Source organism: Nerophis lumbriciformis, linkage group LG10 (assembly GCF_033978685.3).
Source record: "Nerophis lumbriciformis linkage group LG10, RoL_Nlum_v2.1, whole genome shotgun sequence".
In the NCBI taxonomy this organism is placed as follows: Eukaryota; Metazoa; Chordata; class Actinopteri; order Syngnathiformes; family Syngnathidae; genus Nerophis; species Nerophis lumbriciformis.
In genome coordinates, this window is record NC_084557.2 from 48,746,599 (window position 1) to 48,774,226 (window position 27,628).

At 41.7% G+C, this 27,628-nt stretch overlaps 1 protein-coding gene across 1 annotated transcript in view; it reads right to left on the reverse strand.

The window, feature by feature from the left end:
- smad3b (SMAD family member 3b) overlaps positions 1–27,628 on the reverse strand; it is a 52,903-nt gene that overhangs the window by 13,834 nt on the left and 11,441 nt on the right. Inside the window, exons 3-6 of the mRNA XM_061969492.2 lie at positions 26,657–26,791; positions 19,407–19,481; positions 19,262–19,312; positions 7,647–7,859 (exon numbers count right to left, since the gene is read on the reverse strand). Of these exons, the coding sequence (XP_061825476.1) occupies positions 7,647–7,859; positions 19,262–19,312; positions 19,407–19,481; positions 26,657–26,791 (474 nt within the window). The remainder of the gene's footprint in view (positions 1–7,646; positions 7,860–19,261; positions 19,313–19,406; positions 19,482–26,656; positions 26,792–27,628) is intronic.

Consider the following 27,628-nt stretch of genomic DNA (forward strand, 5'->3'; position numbering starts at 1 on the left):
GTGTTTAATGATATTATAAGTATGTTTAATACAAATAGTTAATATTGTTAACAAGTTAAAGGTGTTTAAAGATAATGCAAGCATGTTTAATACATAATAGTTAATATTGTTAACAAGTTATAGGTGTTTAATGATAATACAAGCAAAATACTGTCAAAGCGCTTTGAGTACCTTGAAGGTAGAAAAGCGCTATATAAGTATAACCCATTTATCATTTATTTATCATAATACATATAGTTAATATTATTAAGTTAAAGGTGTTTAAAGATAATACAAGCATGTTTAACACATATAGTTAATATTGTTAACAAGTTAAAGGTGTTTAATGATAATACAAGCATGTTTAACACATATAGTTAATATTGTTAATAAGTTAAAGGTGTTTAAAGATAATGCAAGCATGTTTAACACATATAGTTAATATTGTTAACAAGTTAAGGTGTTTAAAGATAATACAGGCATGTTTTACACATATAGATTCCTTTCTTTCATGAAGACAAGAATATAAGTTGGTGTATTACCTGATTCTGATGACTTGCATTGATTGGAATCAGACAGTGGTGCTAAAAACGTCCGCATTTTCGAATGGAGGAGAAAAAAAGTCCTCCTTTCTGTCCAATACCACATGAAAGTGGTTGGTTTTTGGCATCTTATTTGTCCAGCTTCCGTACTCCTTTGTATACACTTTACAAGAAATACATTGTCGGCAAACTCCGTAGCTTGCTAGCTTGTGCACGCCAGCTTTCTGAGACTCTTGTTTTGTTAGCGCAACTGTGCAACTGTGCAGTCGGTCTTTGGAGTTTTGACGACAGGTACGGCGCCAGAGTCTGTTGAAATAAAGTGTTTCTCGCCTTCCAGTCGGTAATTTTAATGAGCTGGCAGCAGCCAGCGTCATCTCAGAAGACCCCCGGGTGCCATGAATGTCAATCAAGTGACGAAAGTGACGTCATAGTGAAGATTTATGATCGCTCATTTTTAGGAGTATTTTTTTAATGCCTGGCTGGTGATCGACTGACACACCCTCCGAGATCGACCGGTAGCTCGCGATCGACGTAATGAGTACCCCTGATCTACGCAGATGAATTCAGCAACTGCCCTGTTGAACCTTTTAGCATCTTTGGAATCTGCACTGGGTGAAGTCCCTCTCCCTGGACAACCACCAAAAACATCAGACTTCTGTAGGTGAAAAATAAAATTATAGTGATACCTAGTGGCAGAACTAATTATTTTGAGGTGCATAACTCTTGAAAATATTTTGATGTGACCCTTTACATATAGCCTGCCATAATCTAGCATACCTGCCAACTTTTGAAATCAGAAAAACCTAGTAGCCAGGGTCCAAGGGCCGCAGGCCCCGGTAGGTCCAGGACAAAGTCCTGGTGGAGGGTTCAGGGCTTCGCCCCCCGACGCAAAATTATTATTAGCATTCAGACAGGTTAAAATGTTGCTAAAACCATCACTTTTCTATCAGTCACAGTGACTTTTCAAAACAAAAATATTACAGCAAAAATCATATGGGTTGATTGGCATGTTTATTCTGTAAGCTAACTTCAATAGTTTGAAATTATTTTGACAGTTAATGCCAGTTATCCTGTCAACCTTTCACAAGACTTCAATTTGTTAATTGAAAGTATAAACAGTATAAACACTTTTTACAGTAAACAAATGGTAAAACAGTACTAAACAATTCCATTAAAAAAAAAAAATTGGTGTCATTATTAACTTTCTGTCCAAGCTTGTATAATCTACTGCCTTGTTCAATTGTAAAAAATATTCTGTGCCTAAAATTCACATTTCTATCACAATTATCATACTGTAAACATGGTAAGCTAACTTCATTAAAATTAATAGTCCTGTCAATAGCATGGAATTACAATTCAAATGTAGTTTTTTTGTAAGCCTTTCAAAAGAATTCAAAATATGAAAAATTAATGAAAATTAATTTAAGCCATCAGACACTTGAAAAGTGGCACATCACATCTCTAATGTAATCATTTGAACTTTTCAACAGAAATAGCACTGCAAAAATATTAAGGACATACTTCTGTATTTTGGTAGTTATGCTGTCAACATTTAACAAGATTTCTTCAACTTGGACTTGAAAGCATAAATAGTATAAACACTTTTAACAGTATGTCGTGCTGTGAAATAGAGCCGACAGGATTGCGCACCAAACACGAAGCAAGGCCAAAGCGCATGCATATGGTGCAGGAGAACAAAGGACTTCTTTCATTTAAGGTTTGTGATAAACCATCAAACTCATTCGTTAAAAGGACTCTATAGTAATATAAAGCGAATTTTTCTGGACATTATCATGCAAGAAAAGTTTATTTTTGGGACCGCGATCACCGCGTAATGATTTTTAAAGGTTGCATTACAAACATTTAACTGTCCCATGTGATCAGCCAGTGCGATTGGAAATCCATGCTCAATTATTGCCTCCGGAAAAAAAAATTCGGCATTTATCACATCCAAAGAATCTGTTTGGGCGACGAAAAACGTTGAAAGTTTTCCACTTGTATCGCTAGCAACGGCATTAGACTTGTGTTTTTTTGTCCTAAGGTGGTCTTTTACATCGCTAATTCCTCCGTGTCCGATCGAAAAATCTTGTCTGCACAAGGTGCAATTCGCGTAGTTTTCACCCTTTTTTTTTTTTTAATTAATGAAAAACCGTATTTTTTATCACTGCAACCGTAACCCGGAATAGGTTGATGAAAACCGTACGAATTACGGGAAAACCGGAGTAGTTGGCAGGTATGATCTAGGTTTAGGTTGGAATAACATATAAAGCTTTATTGACATTGTAATAAATATGGCTAAACTACACAGATAAGCCATTCCCCAGGTAAAACAGACATTGTTAAAGAAAAAACACAAATATTGGGAATTTGTTACCAAATTCAGTAAATTCCCTTGCATTAGTTTACTGTACGTGGGTGGGTTTGACATCGCTAATAAGCTAATAATTACAGCCAACCAGCTGTATGCGACTTCTACGTATATACTTAGGCAGAAAATAGAGAGCTAGTTAACTACATTCTTACCTGTCGGTCTTTAAACTCCTTATGCAGGTCTGGATGCTCGTCCTTTAAATGTTTTGCTAAATTCGAAGTATTGCCGCCTTTGGCGAGGTATGTTTTAAGGCACCACTCTGTATTTATTGCTTCACTTTTGTTGTTTGATTTGAAACCAAAATACATCAATATTACGCTTTGTGCACCCTCTTTGTCAACCAGTACAACTGCTGCTTCTGCCATTCTTCTTCTTCTATTTCCACACACTGTTTCCACCTGTATGAGCTGGAAGTGTTTACACGGCTCATATTACCAGCAGCGTTAGCGCTACGCGCAGCTTGCGCATTATTAAACAAAAAGAAGGAACCGGTACTTTTTAAACGAAGTATCGTACCGTTTGTACTTCATTAGTACCGTGGTACATTCTTAGTACTGGTATACCCTACAACCCTCAAAAGTTTACATACACTTGTAAAGAACATAATGACATGGCTGTCTTGAGTTTCCAATCATTTCTACAACTCTTATTTTTTTGTGATAGAGTGATTGGAGCACATATTTGTTCGTCATAAAAACATTCATGAAGTTTGGTTCTTTTATGAATTTTTTATGGGTTTACTGAAAATGTGAGCAAATGTGCTGCGTCAAAAGTATACATACAGCAATGTTAATATTTGCTTACATGTCCCTTGGCAAGTTTCACTGCAATAAGGCGCTTTTGGTAGCCATCCACAAGCTTCTGATTGAATTTTTGACCACTCCTCTTGACAAAATTGGTGCAGGTTAACTAAATGTGTTGGTTTTCTAACATGGACTTGTTTCTTCAGCATTGTCCACACTTTTAAGTCAGGACTTTGGGAAGGCCATTCTAAAACCTTCATTCTAGCCTGATTTAGCCATTCCTTTACCACTTTTGACGTGTGTTTGGGGTAGGGATGTCCCGATCCAGGTTTTTGGACTTCCGATCCGATACCGATATTGTTTTTGCACTTCCGATCCGATACCGATACTGACCGATACCGATACTGATCGATACTGGCCTATCCGAGCATGTATTAAAGTTTAAAGTTATTTAGCCTACTTAGTTGTCAGAATCATGTTGAAAAGGGTTTTAATACTCTTGATAACAACTAGCCAGCTGAATTAGGGGAGTTTGAATAATACACAATGGTTGGTAACAAGAAACTGACCTGTTTATTCAAGGATAAACACAAAATAGACAAAATTATACATGACAAACAGAAATGGCATCATTGAACTAGGGCTGGGCGATATGGCCTTTTTTTAATATTACGATATTTTAAGGCCATGTCACGATACACCATATATATGTGGATATGTTTAGTCCATGTCACCATACACCATATATATGTGGATATGTTTAGTCCATGTCACCATACACCATATATATGTGGATATGTTTAGTCCATGTCACCATACACCATATATATGTGGATATGTTTAGTCCATGTCACCATACACCATATATATGTGGATATGTTTAGTCCATGTCACCATACACCATATATATGTGGATATGTTTAGTCCATGTCACCATACACCATATATATGTGGATATTTTGCCTTAGCCTTGAATGAACACTTGATGCATATAATCACAGCAGTATGATGATTCTATGTGTCTACATTAAAACATTCTTCTTCATACTGCATTAATATATGCTACTTTTAAACTTTCATGCAGAGAAAGAAATCACAACTAAAAAAATCACTAATTTTTTCATACGGTGTTGATCTGGAAATGTTTGCCTCGGCATTTTGATGGTGTGGACGTGGGGCACCGAATGGAGATAAGCGTCTCGACAGACGTTACAATATTTGAACAATGATGACGAAAATTGTTTTCTCTGTTGTGTCCGTGTGTCGAAAATTGTTATGCGCTTATTTTTTTATTTGATTTTGTGCGTGGCATAGATTTTCCGTGCGCAATTGCACAGGCGCGCACCTTAGAGGGAGCGTTGCTAGCACGGCTGCGGTAGCATCACAGCTAATGCTAGCCATGCTGCTACCTCTCTGCTCGGGGATGGCGTATACGTATGTGACGTATGACGTGACAGTTTGTGACGTGTGTAAGAAGGTGCGCTTGCTGTCTGTGAGAGGGAGACACAGGAAAGAGTGAGAAGAGCCTGTCGTGTAATGCCAGCAGCTAAAAGCAACTGCGTGAGAATCCACAGACCTGTGGATGTGTTGAAGGTGTGCTGGAAAATGTGGAACGGAAATTAGGGAGCAGCAGAAAAGTGGAATGTATTATTTAGATAGGTGCATTGGAAAACACGGACCGGAGTTTTTTTAAAAACTGGATCTGGATCGGCATTTTCCCATGCCTTGCCGATACGCATTTTTTGGCAAATATCGGCGGCCGATCCGATCCAAATATCGGATCGGGACACCCCTAATTTGGGGTCATTGCCCTGTTGGAACACCCAACTGCGCCCAAGACCCAACCTCCGGGCTGATGATTTTAGCTTGTCCTGAAGAATTTGGAGGTAATCCCCTTTTTTCATTGTCCCATTTACTGTCTGTAAAGCACCAGCTTCATTGGCAGCAAAACAGGCCCAGAGCAAAATACTACCACCACCATGGTGGTAGTATTCACATGGACACAGATAAGACCTTCTGGAGGAAAGTTCTGTGTTATGATGAAACAAAAATTGAGCTGTTTGGCCACAATACCCAGCAATATGTTTGGAGAAGAAAAGGTGAGGCCTTTAATTCCAGGAACACCAGACCTACCGTCAAGCATGGCGGTGGTAGTATTATGCTCTGGGCCTGTTTTGCTGCCAATGGAACTGGTGCTTTACAGACAGTAAATGGGACAATGAAAAAGGAGGATTACCTCCAAATTCTTCAGGACAACCTAAAATCATCAGCCCGGGGGTTGGGTCTTGGGTGCAGTTGGGTGTTCCAACAAGACAATGACTCCAAACGAGGGGTGTAACAGTACGTGTATTTGTATTGAACCGTTTCGGTACGGGGGTTTCGGTTCGGTTCGTAGGTGTACCGAACGAGTTTCCACATGAACATATTAAGTAGCAGCCTAAGCTAAAGTCTTAACAAGCTGCTCCGCTTCCTTCTGCCTCTGTCTCTGTCAGTACTCTACACAGCACCCAGCATTGTCTCACCCACACAACCATCTGATTGGTTACACACATAGCGGTAACAGCCAATCAGCAGTGTGTATTCAGAGCGCATGTGCTTAGCGTTTAGCAGGTAATCACCAGGCAGCGGACTCTCCCCAAATTATAATAAACACCTCCCAGTCAACTACTAGTAACATCACTATGAGCCCGTTGACCTTCTAAAATTATAAAAGGTAGCTCAGCTTGCTCGCAGTCCTGGCTTGAGGTGAAGGCTAATTCGCTTTTAGCGTAACGTTAGCTCATTTTGCGGTGTGCGTGTGTGTGTGTGTTACGGACAGCAAAGCCCTGTCTGTCTGTTATTTCACTTTACCTTTTTCTGTGTTGAAGCAGCAAACAAGGACATTATGTTAAATGAACAGTTTCTGTCTCTGATAGTTGATATAATAATGTAACTGCATCATTAAGCCTACATGAACTCCATGGTGTTCAGGGATGAATAGTCTCTCCTATTGCTATTGTAACATTTTTTCAGCTATAGTTACATTAATCAAGAGTAATGGAGCAGCCTAGTTTTGAATGGCAGGGTCCCTGCTATCACATGTTGATAAAAATATAACATTTACATAATAAAAATCAACTACAGGCTTCCCAAATGCTGTAACAAATTAAGCATGATGAGTTGACTTGAAACTGTTGAATGTTGCACTTTTTATATGTAGAAGAAAAGTTTTGTCATTTTATTTAATCTGAGCAACAACTTGAGGCAGTTTAATGTTGATTAACGTGGGCAGAATTATTATAGTGTTCCCAATGTAAAAAGGATAAAGCCTTTGTTTACAAATTTGGTAAATAAATAACCAAAACATTTATATTTTGTTGTTTTCTTACTGTACAGAAAATGAACCGAACCGTGACCTCTAAACCGAGGTACGTACCGAACCAACATTTTTGTGTACCGTTACACCCCTACTCCAAACACATGTCAAAAGTGGTAAAGGAATGGTGGCTAAATCAGGCTAGAATTAAGGTTTTAGAATGACCTTCCCAAAGTCCTGACTTAAAAGTGTGGACAATGCTGAAGAAACAAGTCCATGTCAGAAAACCGACAAATTTAGCTGAACTTCACCAATTTTGTCAAGAGTGGTGGTCAAAAATTTGAGCAAAAGCTTGTGGATGGCTACCAAAAGTGCCTTATTGCAGGTAAACTTGCCAAGGGACATGTAAGCAAATATTAACATTGCTGTATGTATACTTTTGACCCAGCAGATTTGCTCACATTTTCAGTAAACCCATAATACATTCATAAAAGAACCAAACTTCGTGAATGTTTTTTGTGACCAACAAGTATGTGCTCCAATCACTCTATCACAAAAAAAATAAGATTTGTAGAAATTATTGGAAACTCAAGACAGCCATGATATTATGTTCTTTACACGTGTATGTAAACTTTTGACCACGACTGTATATATAATATATACATCCTCAAACCACATTATTTAATCAATACATTATTACTCAAGAGCACAATTACCTATATGTCTACGCGTGAGCTCCACTGCAGAATTGCGATTGACGTTGGACAGCAGGCCCAGACAAAAGCGTTCCGAGTTGGAGGGGTCAGTGAAGCCATCGACTGTGAGAGAGGGCTGGGAGGCGTGGAAGGTTTCTCCAACACGCTGGTTGAGCTCGTAGTACGAGATGGAACACCAGAAGGCAGACTCGCAGTACGTCACGGGTTGTAAGTCTGTGTGAAGGAAATTTGAGAGATTAAGATTTCATGCGAAGAAGAAAGACAGTATTTATTTGTGAAGATGCACACTGCAGATAATTGTTGTCTTAGATGTGTCTTCTACACACACTTTTCCATGACCCCAGCCACAAGGGGCGAAGATACAACGCACCTATTTATTTGTTTTAATGCTGGCTTCCTGGTGACTTTGCACATACTGTATATTGACTAACCAAGAAACCGAATATTCACATTATTACAAACCCCGTTTCCATATGAGTTGGGAAATTGTGTTAGATGTAAATATAAACGGAATACAATGATTTGCAAATCCTTTTCAACCCATATTCAGTTGAATGCACTACAAAGACAACATATTTGATGTTTAAACTCATAAACTATTTTTATTTGCAAATAATAATGTAGTTGGGAAAGGGCATGTTCACCACTGTGTTACATGGCCTTTCCTTTTAACAACACTCGGTAAACGTTTGGGAACTGAGGAGACACATTTTTGAAGCTTCTCAGGTGGAATTCCTTCCCATTCTTGCTTGATGTACAGCTTAAGTTGTTCAACAGTCCGGGGGTCTCCGTTGTGCTATTTTAGGCTTCATAATGCGCCACACATTTTCAATGGGAGACAGGTCTGGACTACAGGCATGCCAGTCTAGTACCCGCACTCTTTTACTATGAAGCCACGTTGATGTAAAACGTGGCTTGGCATGGTCTTGCTGAAATAAGCAGAGTAACGTTGCTTGGATGGCAACATATATTGCTCCAAAACATGTATGTACCTTTCAGCATTAATGGTGCCTTCACAGATGTGTAAGTTACCCATGTCTTGGGCACTAATACACCCCCATACCATCACACATGCTGGCTTTTACACTTTGCGCCTTTAACAATCCGGATGGTTCTTTTCCTCTTTGGTCCGGAGGACACGACGTCCACAGTTTCCAAAAACAATTTGAAATGTGGACTCGTCAGACCACAGAACACTTTTCCACTTTGTATCAGTCCATCTTAGATGAGCTCAGGCCCAGCGAAGCCGACGGCGTTTCTGGGTGTTGTTGATAAATGGTTTTCGCCTTGCATAGGACAGTTTTAACTTGCACTTACAGATGTAGCGACCATCTGTAGTTACTGACAGTGGGTTTCTGAAGTGTTCCTGAGCCCATGTGGTGATATCCTTTACACACTGATGTCGCTTGTTGATGCAGTACAGCCTGAGGGATCGAAGGTCACGGGCTTAGCTGCTTACGTGCAGTGATTTCTCCAGATTCTCTGAACCCTTTGATGATATTACGGACCGTAGATGGTAAAATCCCTAAATTCCTTGCAATAGCTGGTTGAGAAAGGTTTTTCTTAAACTGTTCAACAATTTGCTCACGCATTTGTTGACAAAGTGGTGACCCTCACCCCATCCTTGTTTGTGAATGACTGAGCATTTCATGGAATCTACTTGTATACCCAATCATGGCACCCACCTGTTCCCAATTAGCCTGCACACCTGTGGGATGTTCCAAATAAGTGTTTGATGAGCATTCCTCAACTTTATCAGTATTTATTGCCACCTTTCCCAACTTCTTTGTCACGTGTTGCTGGCATCAAATTCTAAAGTTAATGATTATTTGCAAAAAAAAAAAAAAAATGTTTATCAGTTTGAACATCAAATATGTTGTCTTTGTAGCATATTCAACTGAATATCGGTTGAAAATGATTTGCAAATCATTGTATTCCGTTTATATTTACATCTAACACAATTTCCCAACTCATATGGAAATTGGGTTTGTAAATTTGAAATGCCTGTACCCGATTTCCCCGCATCACACGCACACAAAATGACGCTTTTCATTCCATAGTTACTCTGCTACTGGCTTAAGGCTAAGCCTCACAGACACTGTCTGTTGTATTGTACTCTGAGAAGATGGCTTACATTAGAATCACCTCAGCAAGCTTTTTGCATGAGCATAAATAATAGTGAAAACAACACTATTGCCATGATCATCATATTTCCTTAATGATGGGATGAAACACTCAAGTACTGTATTTCTTCTAATTGGGGCGTTTATTTAACAACTGTACCCGCACCATGCGGGATATTTCACAGAGATGTTTATTTGACAGTATCCCAAAGGCCACCTGCTTGGTGTGCTACATGGGGACACGACATTCACTGGCAAGTTGCACATCATCCTGCTGCTATGGTCTAGTCCTCCGCTCATGCTTGGCTAATTTCCGGACGATATATTGCTACACATGTTTGCATGTTCTCCCGGGTACTCCGGCTTCCTCCCACCTCCAAAGACATGCACCTGGGGATAGGTTGATTGTAGAGATTAGGGATGTCCCGATCCGATATTTGGATCGGATCGGCCGCCGATATTTGGCAAAAAATGCGTATCGGCAAGGCATGGGAAAATGCCGATCCAGATCCAGTTTAAAAAAAACTCCGGGCCGTGTTTTCCAACGCACAGATTTAAATAATACATTCCACTTTTCTGCTGCTCCCTAATTTCCGTTCCGCATTTTCCAGCACACCTTCAACACATCCACAGGTCTATGGATTCTCACGCAGTTGCTTTTAGCTGCTGGCATTACACGACAGGCTCTTCCCACTCCTTCTTCTGTCTCCTTCTCACAGACAGCAAGCGCAACTTCTTACACACGTCACATACGTATACGTCCTCTCCCAGCAGAGAGGTAGCAGCATGGCTAACGTTAGCTGTGATGCTAGCGCAACCGCTAAAGTGCGCGCCTGCTCAAACGACCTCTGCGCACGGCAAATCTATGCCACGCACAAAATCAAATAAAAAAATAAGCGCATAACAATTTTCGACACACGGACACGACAGAGAAAACAGTTTCCGTCATCATTGTTCAAATATTGTGACGTCTGTCGAAATGCTTATCTCCATTCGGTGCCACACGTCCACACCATCAAAATGCCGAGGCAAACATTTCCACATCAACACACAAAATAGTGATTTTTTTAGTTGTGATTTCCTTCTCTGCATGAAAGTTTAAAAGTAGCATATATTAATGCAGTATGAAGAAGAATGTTTTAATGTAGACATTAGAGATGCGCGGATAGGCAATTATTTCATCCGCAACCGCATCAGAAAGTCGTCAACCATCCGCCATCCACCCGATGTAACATTTGATCAGAACCGCACCCGCCCGTTGTTATATATCTAATATAGACGATGCAAGGCATTAGTGAGGTTATAAAGCTTTTGCCTGTTAAAGAAAGGAGACTGATCCAATGCAGGACAGACATTCGCGTCACGACCCAGACGCACACCAGTGCGCAATCATATGGGAGCCGCGCTGAGCGCACCTCCAAGCGCGTCTCGCTGCCGGCGACGGCCGGGTATGGGCCCGACGCTCCAGCGCCATCCATTTTCAGGGCTAGTTGATTCGGCAGGTTGGTTGTTACACACTCCTTAGCGGGTTCCGACTTCCATGGCCACCGTCCTGCTGTCTATATCAACCAGGGTGAGCCCCACCCCTTTCGTGAGAGCACTGCGTGCGGAGTGACCCCTGTTACGCGCCCCCGGCAACAGGGGTGGCGGGCAGGTAAGCTGCGCGGGCAGAGCGCGCGGAGTGACCCCTGTTACGAGCCCCCGGCCACGGGGGTGGCGGGCAGGTAAGCTGCTTACCTGCTGCGCGTGACGCCGGCCGCAGCGAAGGCGGACGAGGCGGGGTGTCAGTGCGGTGGGCGCGGTGGTGACCCTGGACGTGCGTCGGGCCCTTCTCGCGGATCGCCTCAGCTACGGCTCCCGGTGGGGCCCTCTCGGGGGAAGGGGCCTCGGTCCCGGACCCCGGCGAGGCGTCCCTTCTCCGCTCCGTAAAAGTGTCCATCTCTTTTTCTTTTTTTTTTTCTGTTGTGGCATATGCAGCAGGTGCCTGCTCGTTTTTCGTATGTAGGTAACAACATTTAACTATGTATATATATTTCCGAATAGGTTTAACTGCCACCCGCCTGAATCTATTTAAAATCTAATTTTTTTTTATTTCAACCGCCCGACCCGACCCGACCCGCGGATAAAATCTAATTTTTTTTAATTTCATCCGCCCGATCCGCGGATAATCCGCAGACTCCGCGGTTGTGCCCGCAAACCGCGCATCTCTAGTAGACATGCAAGCATTGAAAGAACATTTTGAAAATCAAGACTACATTTCCTGCAAATGGGTGCATTTCTACCCTATATTTTAACTTTAGATTTATTCTCATATCAAACTCTTTTGGCTGTCTTTTTGACACTTACATCCGGCGCCCCCCTCCACACCCTGGATTATAAATAATGTAAATAATTCAATGTGATTATCTTGTGTGATGACTGTATTATGATGATAGTATATATCTGATAGTATATATCTGTATCATGAATCAATTTAAGTGGACCCCGACTTAAACAAGTTGAAAAACTTATTGGGGTGTTACCATTTAGTGGTCAATTGTACGGAATATGTACTTCACTGTGCAACCTACTAATAAAAGTCTCAATCAATCAATCAAAACACATAGAATCATCATACTGCTGTGATTATATGCATCAAGTGTTCATTCAAGGCTAAGGCAAAATATCGAGATATATATCGTGTATCGCAATATGGCCTTAAAATATCGTAATATTAAAAAAAGGCCATATCGCCCAGCCCTAGTTTCAATGATGCCATTTCTGTTTGTCATGTATAATTTTGTCTATTTTGTGTTTATCCTTGAATAAACAGGTCAGTTTCTTGTTACCAACCATTGTGTATTATTCAAACTCCCCTAATTCAGCTGGCTAGTTGTTATCAAGAGTACTAAAACCCTTTTCAACATAATTCTGACAACTAAGTAGGCTAAATAACTTTAAACTTTAATACATGCTCGGATAGGCCAGTGTCGGTCAGTATCGGTATCGGTCAGTATCGGTATCGGATCGGAAGTGCAAAAACCTGGATCAGGACATTCCTAGTAGAGATGTCCGATAATGGCTTTTTTGCCGATATCTGATATTCCGATATTGTCCAACTCTTAATTACCGATTCCGATATCAAGCGATACCGATGTATACAGTTGTGGAATTAACACATTATTATGCTTAATTTTGTTGTGATGCCCCGCTGGATGCATTAAACAATGTAACAAAGTTTTCCAAAATAAATCAACTCAAGTTATGGAAAAAAATGCCAACATGGCACTGCCATATTTATTATTGAAGTCACAAAGTGCATTATTTTTTTTTAACATGCCTCAGGGTTGGAATTGGGGGTTAAATCACCAAAAATGATTCCCGGGCGCGGCACCGCTGCTGCTCACTGCTCCCCTCACCTCCCAGGGGGTGAACAAGGGGATGGGTCGAATGCAGAGGACAAATTTCACCACACCTCGTGTGTGTGTGATAATCATTGCTACTTTAACTTTAAAACAGCAGCTTGGAATGTGGGACATGCTCTCTCCCTGAGAGAGCATGAGGAGGTTAAGGTGGGCGGGGTTGAGGTGTGGGGGGGTGGGAAGGGGTGTAGCGGGGGGTGTATATTGTAGCGTCCCGGAAGAGTTAGTGCTGCAAGGGGTTCTGGGTATTTGTTATGTTGTGTTTATGTTGTGTTACGGTGCGGATGTTCTCCCGAAATGTGTTTGTCATTCTTGTTTGGTGTGGGTTCACAGTGTGGCGCATATTTGTAACAGTGTTAAAGTTGTTTATACGGCCACCCTCATTGTGACCTGTATGGCTGTTGACCAAGTATGCCTTGCATTCGCTTGTGTGTGCGGAAAGCCGTAGATATTATGTGACTTTAAGGTTTATTGGCGCTCTGTACTTCTCGCTACGTCCGTGTACACAGCGGCGCTTTAAAAAGTCATACATTTTGCTTTTTGAAACCGATACCGATAATTTTGAAACCGATACCGATAATTTCCGATATTACATTTTAAAGCATTTATCGGCCGATAATATCGGCAGCCCAAGATTATCGGACATTTCTAGTTGATTGGCAACACTAAATGGTCCCTAGTGTGTGAATGTAAGTGTGAATGTTGTCTGTCTATCTGTGGCCCTGCGATGAGGAGGCGACTTGTCCAGGGTGTACCCCGCCTTCCATCTGAATGCAGCTGAGATAGACTCCAGCACCCCCCGCGACCCCAAAAAAGGAGAAGCGGTAGAAAATGGATGGATGGATGGATGTTGCATGTTCTCCTGGGTACTCTGGCTTCCTCCCACCTCCAAAGACATGCACCTGGGGATAGGTTGATTGGCAACACTAAATGTTCCCTAGTGTGTGAATGTTGTCTGTCTATCTGTGTTGGCCCTGCGATGAGGTGGCGTCTTGTCCAGGGTGTACCCCGCCTTCCATCTGAATGCAGCTGAGATAGGCTCCAGCACCCCCCACGACCCCAAAAGGAACAAGTGGTAGGAAATGGATGGATGGACAATATTCAGGCACGTGAGCACCCTTTGAGAAATAAAAAACACTAAGTTCTGCCACACAAACCTCGAAATAAAATTTTAAAAATCAAGACTACATTTCCTGCAAATAGGTGCAGTTCTACACTATATTTTTACCATTAGATTTATTCTCATCGACCCACCTCTTTTGTGTCTTTTTGACACTTACATGTCCCATGTAATGTGCCCCACAATTTAGTTTTTTTGTAGATATTTTACTAACATTATTACCATTGAAAATGTAATGTAAAATTCTATAGTATGCATGAAAATTAAGTCAGAAAACAGTTCCCTGACCTGTAACCACACCCCCTCAGGTAATATACTTCCAGTGTTGTGACCTCTATTTACAATCAGTCTTGTCAAAAATATACCTTCTCCCTGGCTACTAAATAAATACTATAGAACTACAACTGGATTGGAACTAACAGTGTTCAGATTGTAATCATCCAAATATGATTAACAGCAAAGTAGACAGCTGTCAATGTTGTGGCTTGGAGAGCAAAAGTAGGTGATAACAAGTAAGCTGTTGCTAACTATGCTCACTTGCGAGCTTGTTTTGGTGCTCCTGATTGTCTCCCTGTCCTGCAACTCAGCGCGGCATTTAGGCAAGAGGAACAGCGAGTACCTGCAGCTGAGGATATCCATCCATTTTCTACCGCTTATTCCCTTTTGGGGTCGCGGGGGGCGCTGGAGCCTATCTCAGCTACAATCGGGCGGAGGGCGGGGTACACCCTGGACAATTCGCCACCTCATCGCAGGGCCAACACAGATAGACAGACAACAATTCACACTCACATTCACACACTAGGGCCAATTTTTTTAGTGTTGCCAATCAACCTATCCCCAGGTGCATGTCTTTGGTGGTGGGAGGAAGCCGGAGTACCCGGAGGGAACCCACGCAGTCACGGGGAGAACATGCAAACTCCACACAGAAAGATCCCGAGCCCGGGATTGAACTCAAGACTACTCAGGACCATCATATTGTGAGGCAGATGCACTAACCCCTCTACCACCGTGCTGCCTGCTGAGGATATCATTCAACACATTTTGTTTAGATAGTTTTTTGTTTTTTTTAGATACTTAATTTATTTCTGGGGCTGAGGTTGCCGAGGTAGTTAAAAAGCTCCTCGGTGGCAAGGCCCCGGGGGTGGATGAGATCCGCCCGGAGTTCCTTAAGGCTCTGGATGTTGTGGGGCTGTCTTGGTTGACAAGACTCTGCAACATCGCGTGGACATCGGGGGCGGTACCTCTGGATTGGCAGACCGGGGTGGTGGTTCCTCTCTTTAAGAAGGGGAACCGGAGGGTGTGTTCCAACTATCGTGGGATCACACTCCTCAGCCTTCCTGGTAAGGTCTAGTCAGGTGTACTGGAGAGGAGGCTACGCCGGATAGTCGAACCTCGGATTCAGGAGGAACAGTGTGGTTTTCGTCCTGGTCGTGGAACTGTGGACCAGCTCTATACTCTCGGCAGGGTCCTTGAGGGTGCATGGGAGTTTGCCCAACCAGTCTACATGTGCTTTGTGGACTTGGAGAAGGCATTCGACCGTGTACCCCGGGAAGTCCTGTGGGGAGTGCTCAGAGAGTATGGGGTAACGGACTGTCTTATTGTGGCAGTTCGCTCCCTGTATAATCAGTGTCAGAGCTTGGTCCGCAATGCCGGCAGTAAGTCGGACACGTTTCCAGTGAGGGTTGGACTCCGCCAAGGCTGCCCTTTGTCACCCATTCTGTTCATAACCTTTATGGACAGAATTTCTAGGCGCAGTCAGGGCGTTGAGGGGATCTGGTTTGGTGGCTGCAGGATTAGGTCTCTGCTTTTTGCAGATGATGTGGTCCTGATGGCTTCCTCCGGCCAAGATCTTCAGCTCTCACTGGATCGGTTCGCAGCCGAGTGTGCAGCGACTGGGATGGGAATCAGCACCTCCAAGTCCGAGTCCATGGTTCTCTCCCGGAAAAGGGTGGAGTGCCATCTCTGGGTTGGGGAGGAGATCTTGCCCCAAGTGGAGGAGTTCAAGTACCTCGGAGTCTTGTTCACGAGTGGGGGAAGAGTGGATCGTGAGATCGACAGGCGGATCGGTGCGGCGTCTTCAGTAATGCGGACGCTGTATCGATCAGTTGTGGTGAAGAAGGAGCTGAGCCGGAAGGCAAAGCTCTCGATTTACCGGTCGATCTACGTTCCCATCCTCACCTATGGTCATGAGCTTTGGGTCATGACCGAAAGGACAAGATCACGGGTACAAGCGGCCGAAATGAGTTTCCTCCGCCGAGTGGCGGGGCTCTCCCTTAGAGATAGGGTGAGAAGCTCTGTCATTCGGGGGGAGCTCAAAGTAAAGCCGCTGCTCCTCCACATCGAGAGGAGCCAGATGAGGTGGTTCGGGCATCTGGTCAGGATGCCACCCGAACGCCTCCCTAGGAAGGTGTTTCGGGCACGTCCGACCGGTAGGAGGCCACGGGGAAGACCCAGGACACGCTGGGAAGACTATCTCTCCCGGCTGGCCTGGGAACGCCTCGGGATCCCCCGGGAGGAGCTGAACGAAGTGGCTGGGGAGAGGGAAGTCTGGGCTTCCCTGCTTAGGCTGCTGCCCCCGCGACCCGACCTCGGATAAGCGGAAGAAGATGGATGGATGGATGGATGGATGGATGGATGGATAATTTTAAAAAATGCGAAACTGATTTTTTTTGTCATGAAAATGAATGTTTGAAAAAGGCGGATTTTCGCTTTTTCGCTCACATTTCACATGCCAGATTATTGCACATGAACAATACAATCAACATTATTTTGAGACTAAATTAAGCACTTATGTAATCATGATATGGAACACTAATAATGCAAGTACCGTATTTTTCGGACTATAAGTCGCTCCGGAGTATAAGTCGCACCGGCCGAAAATGCATAATAAAGAAGAAAAAAAACATATACTGTATAAGTCGCACTGGAGTATAAGTTGCATTTTTGGGGGAAATGTATGTGATAAAACCAAACACCAAGAATAGACATTTGAAAGGCAATTTAAAATAAATCAAGAATAGTGAACAACAGGCTGAATAAGTGTACGTTATATGAGGCATAAATAACCAACTGGTATGTTAACGTAACATATTATGGTAAGAGTCATTCAAATAACTATAACATATAGAACATGCTATACATTTACCAAACAATCTGTCACTCCTAATCGCTAAATCCCGTGAAATCTTATACGTCTAGTCTCTTACGTGAATGAGATAAATAACATTATTTGATATTTTACGCTAATGTGTTAATAATTTCTCACATAAGTCGCACCCTCGGCCAAACTATGAAAAAAACTGCGACTTATAGTCCGAAAAATACGGTAACCCTTCAAAACGCAATTAACCTTTATTTCTGATTTTACCATTGTAATTGGAAGGTCAATACCTTTTAATGATCTTAAATGTGTAAACAAATGCACAGTCAACCTCTGTTAAAAAAAATCGCACGTATTGAACATCTTGAAGTTCAGTTGTTTCCACAGTTGGAAAAATCGGGTTCTGTGGTTTGTTGTATTTTATTGTTGCCATCACTTTCAAACAAATTGGGCAAACTGGCTATATTTTAGTGGACAATGCTCTTGGCAAGTAATTGAAGCACAGTACCTATTGAAACTGAGGACACTTGTGAGGACATACTGCAAAACAATAACGCTAATAACAGTAGCCCAAATAGTCCAAACCCCTTACTGAATCAAACCACAACCACAATAATAAACATATTGGAGCGACAATGTCAAACAAAAGTGTGCATTATTATTATTCATGCAATAGTTCATCCTGATCATGTATTGGATTCTTTTAGATTGTGCTGGCATACCCAATAATGATACTGATGCTAGGGGTGTAACGGTATTTGTATTTGTATTGAACTGTTTCGGTACGGGGGGTTCAGTTCGGTTCGGAGGTGTACCGAACGAGTTTCTACACGAACATATTACCGGTAAGCTAAGCTAAAGTCTTAACAAGCTGCTCCGCTTCCTTCTGCCTGTCTCTGTCAGTACACAGCCCCCAGCATTGTCCCACCCACACAACCATCTCAATGGTTACAAACAGAGCGGTAACAGTCAATCAGCAGTGCGTATTCAGAGCGCATGTAGTCAGTGCTTAGCGTTTAGCAGGTAATCATCAGGCAGCGGACTCTCCCCAAATTATAATAAACACCTCCCAGTCAACTACTAGTAACATCACTATGAGCCTGTTGACCTTCTAGAAATATAAATGGCAGCTTCAGCTCGCTCGCAGTCCTGGCTTGAGGTGAAGGCTAATTCGCTTTTAGCGTAACGTTAGCTCATTTTGCGGTTTGTGCGTGTGTGTGTGTGGGTGTGTGTGTATGTGTGTTACGGACAGCAAAGCCCTGTCTGTCTGTTATTTCACTTTACCTTTTTCTGTGTTGATTGAGCTGTGTTGATGCAGCAAAAAAGGACATTATGTTAAATAAAGAGTTTCTGTCTCTGATAGTTGATATAATAATGTAAGTGCATCATTAAGCCTACATGAACTCCATGGTGTTCAGGGATGAATAGTCTCTCCTATTGCTATTGTACTATTTTTTCAGCTATAGTTACATTATTCATTAGTAATGGAGCAGCCTAGTTTTGAATGGCAGGGTCCCTGCTATCACATGTTGATAAAAATATAACATTTACATCATATAAAACTACAGGCTTCCCAAATGCTGTAATAAATTAAGCATGATGAGTTGACTTGAAACTGTTTAATGTTGCACTTTTTATATGTAGAAGAAAAGTTTTGTCATTTTATTTAATCTGAGCAACAACTTGAGGCAGTTTAATGTTGATTAACGCGGGCAGAAGTATTATAGTGTTCCCAATGTTAAAAGGATAAAGCCATTGTTTACAAATTTGGTAAATAAATAACCAAAAAATTTATATTTTGTTGTTTTCTTACTGTACCGAAAATGAACCGAACCGTGACCTCTAAATGTTACAGTGAAATTGTATCTTACCAAGATTATTATTTGTGGGCGACACAGGATTGGGTGACAGGCTGGGTGAACCTGAAATAGAAGGGTAACAACAGGTCCTGATTTAATGTATATTTATTGTATAGTTAGAAGGGTTTGGGTTGAACTTTAGTGCACATGGACTCACCTGTATCCATGCTGTGGTTGAGCTGGTGATTGCCTGTCTCGCCATCCTCACTCAGGTATCCGGGTGGAGGTGTTTCTGGGGGGTGGGGGAAGAAAGAAAAAAAACCTCACAAAAATTGCTGAATTAAAAAAAATAAAAAATTAAGCCTCAGAAATAATTTTGCCATACCTAAATAATTAACACAAAATTAAACTAGAGTAGAACCTACATGAGCATTTCTAACATAACTAAAAGTTACTATTGTCTGGTTTAATATATTTATTTATGTGCCTGTAAATTAAGGTTGTGCAATATAAACAATATACAAAATACATTTGGCCGACGATACAGTAGAGCTTTTATTTCTATCATCATATTGTGATCATGCATGCATGAGACTGAAGACCAGAGGAGAGAGTTTTTGCAGAAGCAGGCCCTAAACTCTGGAACGCTCTACCTCTGAAACTCTCGAGACTTTTAAATCTTCTTTAAAAACACACTTATTTGCGCTGGCATTTAACACAAGCTGAGCTGTACATATTTATGGACATTTTAATGTTTTTATTTATCCTGTTTAATTTTTTTATTTTTATCCACAGTGCTTATGTTGTTTTTACAATTTTTGTAATTAGTTTGCAGAAACTGTGTTTTTATACAGAATGTTCTGTACTTATTGTGATTTTTATTAAATTAAATGTTTTTACCTTTTTGTTTTTAATATGTACTGCACTTCTGGGCAGTAGTAGCTGTTTCTAAATTGCGCTATATAAATAAATAAACCTTGACCGTGATATTCTAGTTACCGTATTTTTCGGACTATAAATCGCTCCGGAGTATAAGTCGCACCAGCCGAAAATGCATAATAAAAAAGGAAAAAAGCATATATAAGTCGCACTTGAGTATAAGTCACATTTTTTGGGGAAATGTATTTGATAAAAGCCAACAGCAAGAATAGACATTTGAAAGGCAATTTAAAATAAATCAAGAATAGTGAACAACAGGCTGAATAAGTGTACATTATATGAGGCATAAATAACCAACTGGTATGTTAACGTAACATATTATGGTAAGAGTCATTCAAATAACTATAACATATAGAACATGCTATACGTTTACCAAACAATCTGTCACTCCTAATCGCTAAATCCGGTGAAATCTTATACGTCTAGTCTCTTACGTGTATGAGCAAAATAATATTATTTGATATTTTACGCTAATGTGTTAATCATTTCACACATAAGTCGCTCCTGAGTATAAGTCGCACCCCCGGCCAAACTATGAAAGAAACTGCGCCTTATAGTCCGAAAAATACGGTATGTCCCGCAAATTTGAAGGCGAAAAGCGAACGAACGCGTTCTCAACGCAATGTAGCATTCTCGCTCGCGGCTAACGCCCCTCCACAGTGCATCAACTATATCACGATCCTCGCCTCCATGGTGGCAAATAAACGTACATCATCACTACAGGGCAAGGAATAGCTAAACACACTACACCGCAGGAGGACACAAAAAAGCATAGTTAAAGGGGAACATTATCACCAGACCTATGTAAGCGTCAATATATACCTTGATGTTGCAGAAAAAAGACCATATATTTTTTTAACCGATTTCCGAACTCTAAATAGGTGAATTTTGGCGAATTAAACGCCTTTCTAATATTCGCTCTCGGAGCGATGACGTCACGTTGTGACGTCACATCGGGAAGCAATCCGCCATTTTCTCAAACACCGAGTCAAATCAGCTCTGTTATTTTACGTTTTTTCGACTGTTTTCCGTACCTTGGAGACATCATGCCTCGTCGGTGTGTTGTCGGAGGGTGTAACAACACCAACAGGGACGGATTCAAGTTGCACCAGTAGCCCAAAGATGCGAAAGTGGCAAGAAATTGGACGTTTGTTCCGCACACTTTACCGACGAAAGCTATGCTACGACAGAGATGGCAAGAATGTGTGGATATCCTGCGACACTCAAAGCAGATGCATTTCCAACCATAAAGTCAAAGAAATCTGCCGCCAGACCCCCATTGAATCTGCCGGAGTGTGTGAGCAATTCAGGGACAAAGGACCTCGGTAGCACGGCAAGCAATGGCGGCAGTTTGTTACCGCAGACGAGCGAGCTAAACCCCCTGGATGTCTTGGCTCACACCGTCCCTTATGCCACCGAAGATGATCAAGAGAAGAATATCGACCCTAGCTTCCCTGGCCTGCTGACATCAACTCCAAAACTGGACAGATCAGCTTTCAGGAAAAGAGCGCGGATGAGGGTATGTCTACAGAATATATTAATTAATGAAAATTGGGCTGTCTGCACCCTCAAAGTGCATGTTGTTGCCAAATGTATTTCATATGCTGTAAACCTAGTTGTTAGTTTCCTTTAATGCCAAACAAACACATACCAATCGTTGGTTAGAAGGCGATCGCCGAATTCGTCCCCGCTTTCTCCCGTGTCGCTGGCTGTCGTGTCGTTTTCGTCGGTTTCGCTTGCATATGGTTCAAACCGATACGGCTCAATAGCTTCAGTTTCTTCTTCAATTTCGTTTTCGCTACCTGCCTCCACACTACAACCATCCGTTTCAATACATGCGTAATCTGTTGAATCGCTTAAGCCGCTGAAATCCGAGTCTGAATCCGAGCTAATGTCGCTATAGCTTGCTGTTCTATGCGCCATGTTTGTTTGAGTTGGCATCACTATGTGACATCACAGGAAAATGGACGGGTGTATATAACGATGGTTAAAATCAGGCACTTTGAAGCTTTTTTTAGGGATATTGCGTGATGGGTAAAATTTTGAAAAAAACTTCGAAAAATAAAATAAGCCACTGGGAACTGATTTTTAATGGTTTTAACCCTTCTGAAACTGTGATAATGTTCCCCTTTAACTACCAAGCTAAAAGTAAACAAGAGTGATCGGATCTATAAAAATATTGACAGTAACGATACTATGTATAGAATCAGTAAATGGTTGATACTATTGATATTTTTTACTATCACAAAATTGTTTTTGTTATTGTTTAAAAACTCAGGAAATGAGAGCCAATAGTAGTTTTTTGCTTTTTTAAAAATTATTTTTGCACTATTGACTTTATTATAAGCTCTGCAATTGGCTGGCGACCAGTCTAGGGTGTACTACGCCTCTCGCCCGAAGTAGTTGGGCCAAACTCCAGCTACTCTGCGACCCTAATGAGGATAAGCGGTATAGAAATTAGATAGATAAATGGACTTTATTATACATTTTGTAAATAATGAAAGGGAATAAGAAAAATAATGTAAATACTGATTGATAGTGTTACACTGCCATCCTGTGTTTTTATAATTGTGATAAATTTTTTTATAATTCAATAATTTTGAAATGATTCACAATTATCATTTACAGTATATGGCAAAAAATATATCGTGATTAGGGCTGTATATCGTAAAGATTTTAACGACACCCTTATCAATATTCCTTATGAATACCGGTATTTATCGGTACTACCGTATTTTTCGGAGTATAAGTCGCACCGGAGTATAAGTCGCACCTGCCGGAAATACATAATAAAGAAGGAAAAAAACATATAAATCGCACTGGAGCCCGGCCAAACTATGAAAAAAAACTGCGACTTATAGTCCGAAAAATACGGTATATGTAATTTGTGGAAATAAAGATGTGAACAATGTATTTTATTTAGCGTTTATATTAGTACAAATTAAACCCTAACACCTCCAACATGATGAGCAGGAAAGTATTTTATCAACAGCTGTTTTTAATTCTTAAAGACGTCAACTATGTGTGCCGTGCAAGGTGAAATGCAGTTATATCATCTTCTTGTAAAGATGCACACTGTTTCTATTCGTTACAATTATACTCAGCTGGAAATAATATTTATGTATGGCATGCTTGTGCTTGTGCTTGTGCACATACCTTTTACATGATATTTCAGATATATCATATACATCAATACAATCAATTAGCATGCTGTGTGTGTGCATTGTGTAACAATAAGAAATGTCATTTAGGTTTATGTTGCACACGAATGTATTTGAGTGATGGACTGGAAGCCATATTGAGTGTTAACAGCTACTGATGTATGTGTGTGTGTAGTGTGTATTATATAAATAAAAAAGACATAGTGAGCAAATGGAATGCTCGATCATCCAGTTTGCAGTCAAGAGCCAGAACTGAGCAAAATGTGTTTTATTGACACGCAAACAAAGAAGTGACGTCAGACGGCAACCAGAGACCTGTCAGTCACAGTGGATACTAGAGATGTGCGGATAGGCAATTATTTCATCCGCAACCGCATCAGAAAGTCGTCAACCATCCGCCATCCACCCGATCTAACATTTGATCAGAACCGCACCCGCCCGTTGTTATATATCTAATATAGACGATGCAAGGCATTAGTGAGGTTATAAAGCTTTTGCCTGTTAAAGAAAGGAGACTGATCCAATGCAGCACAGACATTCGCGTGCCACGCTGTCACGGCACAGACGCACACCAGTGCGCAATCATATGGGAGCCGCGCTGAGCGCACCTCCAAGCGCGTCTCGCTGCCGGCGACGGCCGGGTATGGGCCCGACGCTCCAGCGCCATCCATTTTCAGGGCTAGTTGATCCGGCAGGTGGGTTGTTACACACTCCTTAGCGGGTTCCAACTTCCATGGCCACCGTCCTGCTGTCTATATCAACCAGGGTGAGCCCCACCCCTTTCGTGAGCGCACTGCGCGCGGAGTGACCCCTGTTACGCGCCCCCGGCAACAGGGGTGGCGGGCAGGTAAGCTGCGCGGGCGGAGCGCGCGGAGTGACCCCTGTTACGAGCCCCCGGCCACGGGGGTGGCGGGCAGGTAAGCTGCTTACCTGCTGCGTGTGACGCCGGCCGCGGCGAAGGCGGACGAGGCGGGGTGTCGGTGCGGTGGGCGCGGTGGTGACCCTGGACGTGCGTCGGGCCCTTCTTGCGGATCGCCTCAGCTACGGCTCCCGGTGGGGCCCTCTCGGGGGAAGGGGCCTCGGTCCCGGACCCCGGCGAGGCGTCCCTTCTCCGCTCCGTAAAAGTGTCCATCTCTTTTTTTTTTTTTCTTCTGTTGTGGCATATGCTGCAGGTGCCTGCTCGTTTTTCGTATGTGGGTAACAACATTTAACTATGTATATATATTTCCGAATTTGTTTAACTGCCACCCGCCTGAATCTATTTAAAATCTAATTTTTTTTCATTTCAACCGCCCGACCCGACCCGCGGATAAAATCTAATTTTTTTTTATTTCATCCGCCCGATCGGCGGATAATCCACGGACTCCGCGGTTGTGCCCGCAAACCGCGCATCTCTAGTGGATACTATCTTGCTTCAAAACAACTTCATGGATTATTATATTACCTCAATTTTTCACTTTTTGGAGTGGATTAATATTGGCCTGTGGATTAATGGACGGTTCATAAAACGCGATCGTGACTCCTCGTGTTCACTTCAAGCTGGCACAGCGTGCGTGACTTTGAGGAGGAAATATTGTATTTCAAATGTTTGCGTGGTGTTGCTTCCCTTTAGGTTTTATTCAAAGCTGATGTGAATGTGTAGCAGCCGCAGCTGAACTGAATGTGACAGTGTGTCATAATTACGTCGGTCAGCTGGAACAAAAAAATACCGATAGCTGTATCGTTAGTCCAGAATCTTCACAGTCCTCATGGACTGACCCAAATAGGAACCGGTACCAAAAAATACCAGCACTCGGTACACATCCCTAATCCCATCCCGTTATCGCAAGAGGCTGCAATATATATTGTAATAAAGACTTTAGGCCATATCGCCCATCCCGACCGTGATTGTGGTGTAATTGTCTCCGAACAAATCCTTTGAGTATGTCACAATATTGCAGTATTTGTCATTACACTTTTTTATTATTCAAACAACCCATTATCCATGTGGAATTCAGTTACAAAAAAATTCTACTTGGCAATGTTCCCTCTAATTTTTCATGTGTGTGAGCAAAGGCAAAAACTCCCTGATCATTGAGTGGAGCCCATGTGAGCAACATCAGACGTGCACACTGTGGCTACACCAGCAGCACACCTGTCCCAAACCTGACTAAATAACAAGTTACATCTCCATCCATCCATCCATTTTCTACCGCTTGTCCCTTTCGGGGTTGCGGGGGGTGCTGGAGCCTATCTCAGCTGCATTCGGGCGGAAGGCGTCGTACACCCTGGACAAGTCCCCACCTCATTGCAGGGCCAACACAGATAGACAACATTCTCTTATTATTATAATCAAATGACAACAGTCATTTCCATGAGGTTATTTTCTAATATAAGTGTTTAGGCCCACTTACAATGACAATAACAACAAATATTGTTTTTCATGAACTGTGTACTTGTATTGTTTGTCTGGGTGGAGGTCCTGCTTTGGAAATAATTTGTACCCCTTTCAGACATTGCATTTAGTTCCCATTAAAACATTCACATGTTGCACAATGAGATGTAAGCAGGGGATCATGTGTACATTCCTGCAACTTCCTGTTTGTAAAAAATATATTTTTATTAGTATTTATTTAATATACTAACAGCATTTCATGATTAATATTTATAAATGAAGATTCCTAATAAATTACACTAGAATAAGCACACATTTGATTGGTAAATCATAGTGTAACGACCTGGAATGACACTATGTGTGGTGTTGGAGTTGTCCGACTTTTTGTGTGGCTGTAAACGCATCACTGGCTAAGTGCCATATGTGCATGTGTTGGCGCAAGTGAGAAAGAGCGAGCGGCTGCTCTTGATACAACAAAGTTGCTTTTGGTCTGGTTTGTACTGCAGAAAATGACCAGTTTTGCTAGATATCATTTTTTTTACTAATGTTTTGTTGATGTGTTTATGGCCGACAATAAAGAGTTTTGCTCAGTAAAGTGATCGATGGAATTCATGTCCTCAAAGCGTCTCGACAGATGTTACAATACTTGAACAATGATGACGAAAACTGCTTTCTCGGTCGTGTCGAAAATTGTTATGCGCTTATTTTTTTATTTGATTTTGTGCGTGGCATAGATTTGCCGTGCGCAGAGGACGCTTGAGCAGTGCGCAATTGCACATGCGCGCACCTTAGAGGGAACATTGCTACTTGGTCATACCATAACAATAGAGCAAATGTTATTAAAATCCAACCACAAGTTTATGTTACAATACATATCAGATAGTGATGAAATTTCACTTGTTCATCCTCATGTCATACCCATGCTAAATATGAAGACCTTTTATTACATGCAATGCTTTCATTCCTGTGTTACCGATGTACACTTTCTCTCACCGGGTGTGTAGTTACTCTGTGGTTCAATACCAGCAGGGAAGTTGGTGTTCTCAGGGATGGAAGGACTATAGTCATCCAGCGGTGGGAACTCTGCAGGGATATCCGTATGTCTTGGAACTAGGACAGGGGGCAAAACTGGAGACACACATGTATTTTCATCAGAGACCACTGTGTAGGTATTTGGATCATGTCGAAGTAGGGTTGGGGGAGCGTGTCAGTATTTACTAACAAGACATCATGGCGTAACCAAAGTCGAGTTTCTTAACATGGAGATATTCTCACTACTTTTCTTTTGTCGAGCACAAAGAAAAGAACATTTTAGTTCAATGTAAGTTGTGTCTTGGATCAACGATCCTATCTACTGCCCAAAATAGCAATTCAAATCTGCAAAAACAAATTGGCCCTTTGAAACATATATTTGTCTTTGTGTGTTGTATGTAGACCACATTGCTTAGCAGAGTTCAGTGATGCAAATGCATGTCAAGTTGATCAACAGATTGTATTATTCTCCAGTGCAATAACAGCACTGAAATGAAGGCTAAAAGGGCATTAAAGGGGGCTTTAAAAAAATATATATATATATATATATATATATATAAGTAACTAAATAGTTACTTTTCACAGTAACATTCCTTGTGGTGTATGTACTGAGTTAGTAACTGAGTTACTTTTGAAATAAAGTAACTAGTAACTGTAACTAGTTACTGGTTTTCAGTAACTAAACCAACACTGCATGTATGTCAATTTCCCAGATATTATGCTTTTCACAGCGGATTATACAGTTTATTGGTCAATTATGTGATTTCGTCCCCAGTTACGTTAACGCGGAAATCATAAAAGGCACACTAGCGCTGTGTCAAATAAAAAGTAGCAACCATGGTGAGATCCCAAACTTCAGGTAGACGTCTTTTTTTACTGTTACGCTCACTCATCCGTTTCACCGTTACAAGCGCAGGAATTTGCATGCACCTA